The sequence below is a fragment of the Sphaeroforma arctica genome (assembly GCF_001186125.1).
Source record: "Sphaeroforma arctica JP610 unplaced genomic scaffold supercont1.102, whole genome shotgun sequence".
Lineage (NCBI taxonomy): Eukaryota > Ichthyosporea > Ichthyophonida > Sphaeroforma > Sphaeroforma arctica.
The window spans coordinates 49,091-49,775 of record NW_014040456.1 but is presented as its reverse complement, the minus strand read 5'-3'; the positions used below and the strand labels follow the sequence as shown (position 1 = coordinate 49,775).

Below are 685 nucleotides of genomic sequence, written 5' to 3'. Positions count from 1 at the left end.
TCACCTCTGGAAGTCGTTGGCAAAGGTCTTCTCGGTGTTCTGGAGGTCCCCTTCGGGGTTGAGTACATAGTAGGTATCGGCCACATCCACAGTCAGTCTAGGGTCGGTGGGTGCCTGCATAAAGATTCGGAACCATGTCACAGCCAGCGGAGAATAGTATGTGTGGTATCAGTTTATGAATGGACGGACAGGTGGTATTTCGGACCCAGATACCATCATGAAGCTTGCGTTAGGGTAATATATTAGATCTGATAGGGTTAGATTGGTAATGTCCAATTGACGAGGAACTCCCAGTGCAAGTACGAGTGTGGGAGACAGGCGATTGGTTATGAACATGTCTGTCTACCTGCTTCAAGCAATTGCCTCCTACTACGCTGCTCCTGTACACACACACCTCTTGACTTCCCATCAACAATAGTCTCCAACTACTACTACTACTATGCTCGTGTGTATACTAAGCTTGTGTCCACACACCTCTTGACTTCCCATCAACAACAGTCCCTTACTACTACTACTACTACTATGGTCGTGTCCACACACCTCTTAACTTCCCATCAACAATAGTCTCTTACTACTACTACTACTACTATGCTCGTGTCCACACACCTCTTGACTTCCCATCAACAATAGTCTCCTACTACTACTATGGTCGTGTGTATACTATGGTCGTGTTCACACACCTCTT

At 46.4% G+C, this 685-nt stretch overlaps 1 protein-coding gene across 2 annotated transcripts in view; it reads right to left on the bottom strand.

Annotated features, from left to right (window-relative positions):
- The window catches only part of SARC_02307, a gene marked incomplete at both ends in the record, with an annotated part of 3,770 nt that continues 3,085 nt past the window's right edge, over positions 1-685 (bottom strand). For both annotated transcript variants that reach the window (XM_014303933.1, XM_014303932.1), the window contains one exon: positions 1-114. In XM_014303933.1, coding sequence (XP_014159408.1) covers positions 1-114 — 114 coding nt within the window. The remainder of the gene's footprint in view (positions 115-685) is intronic.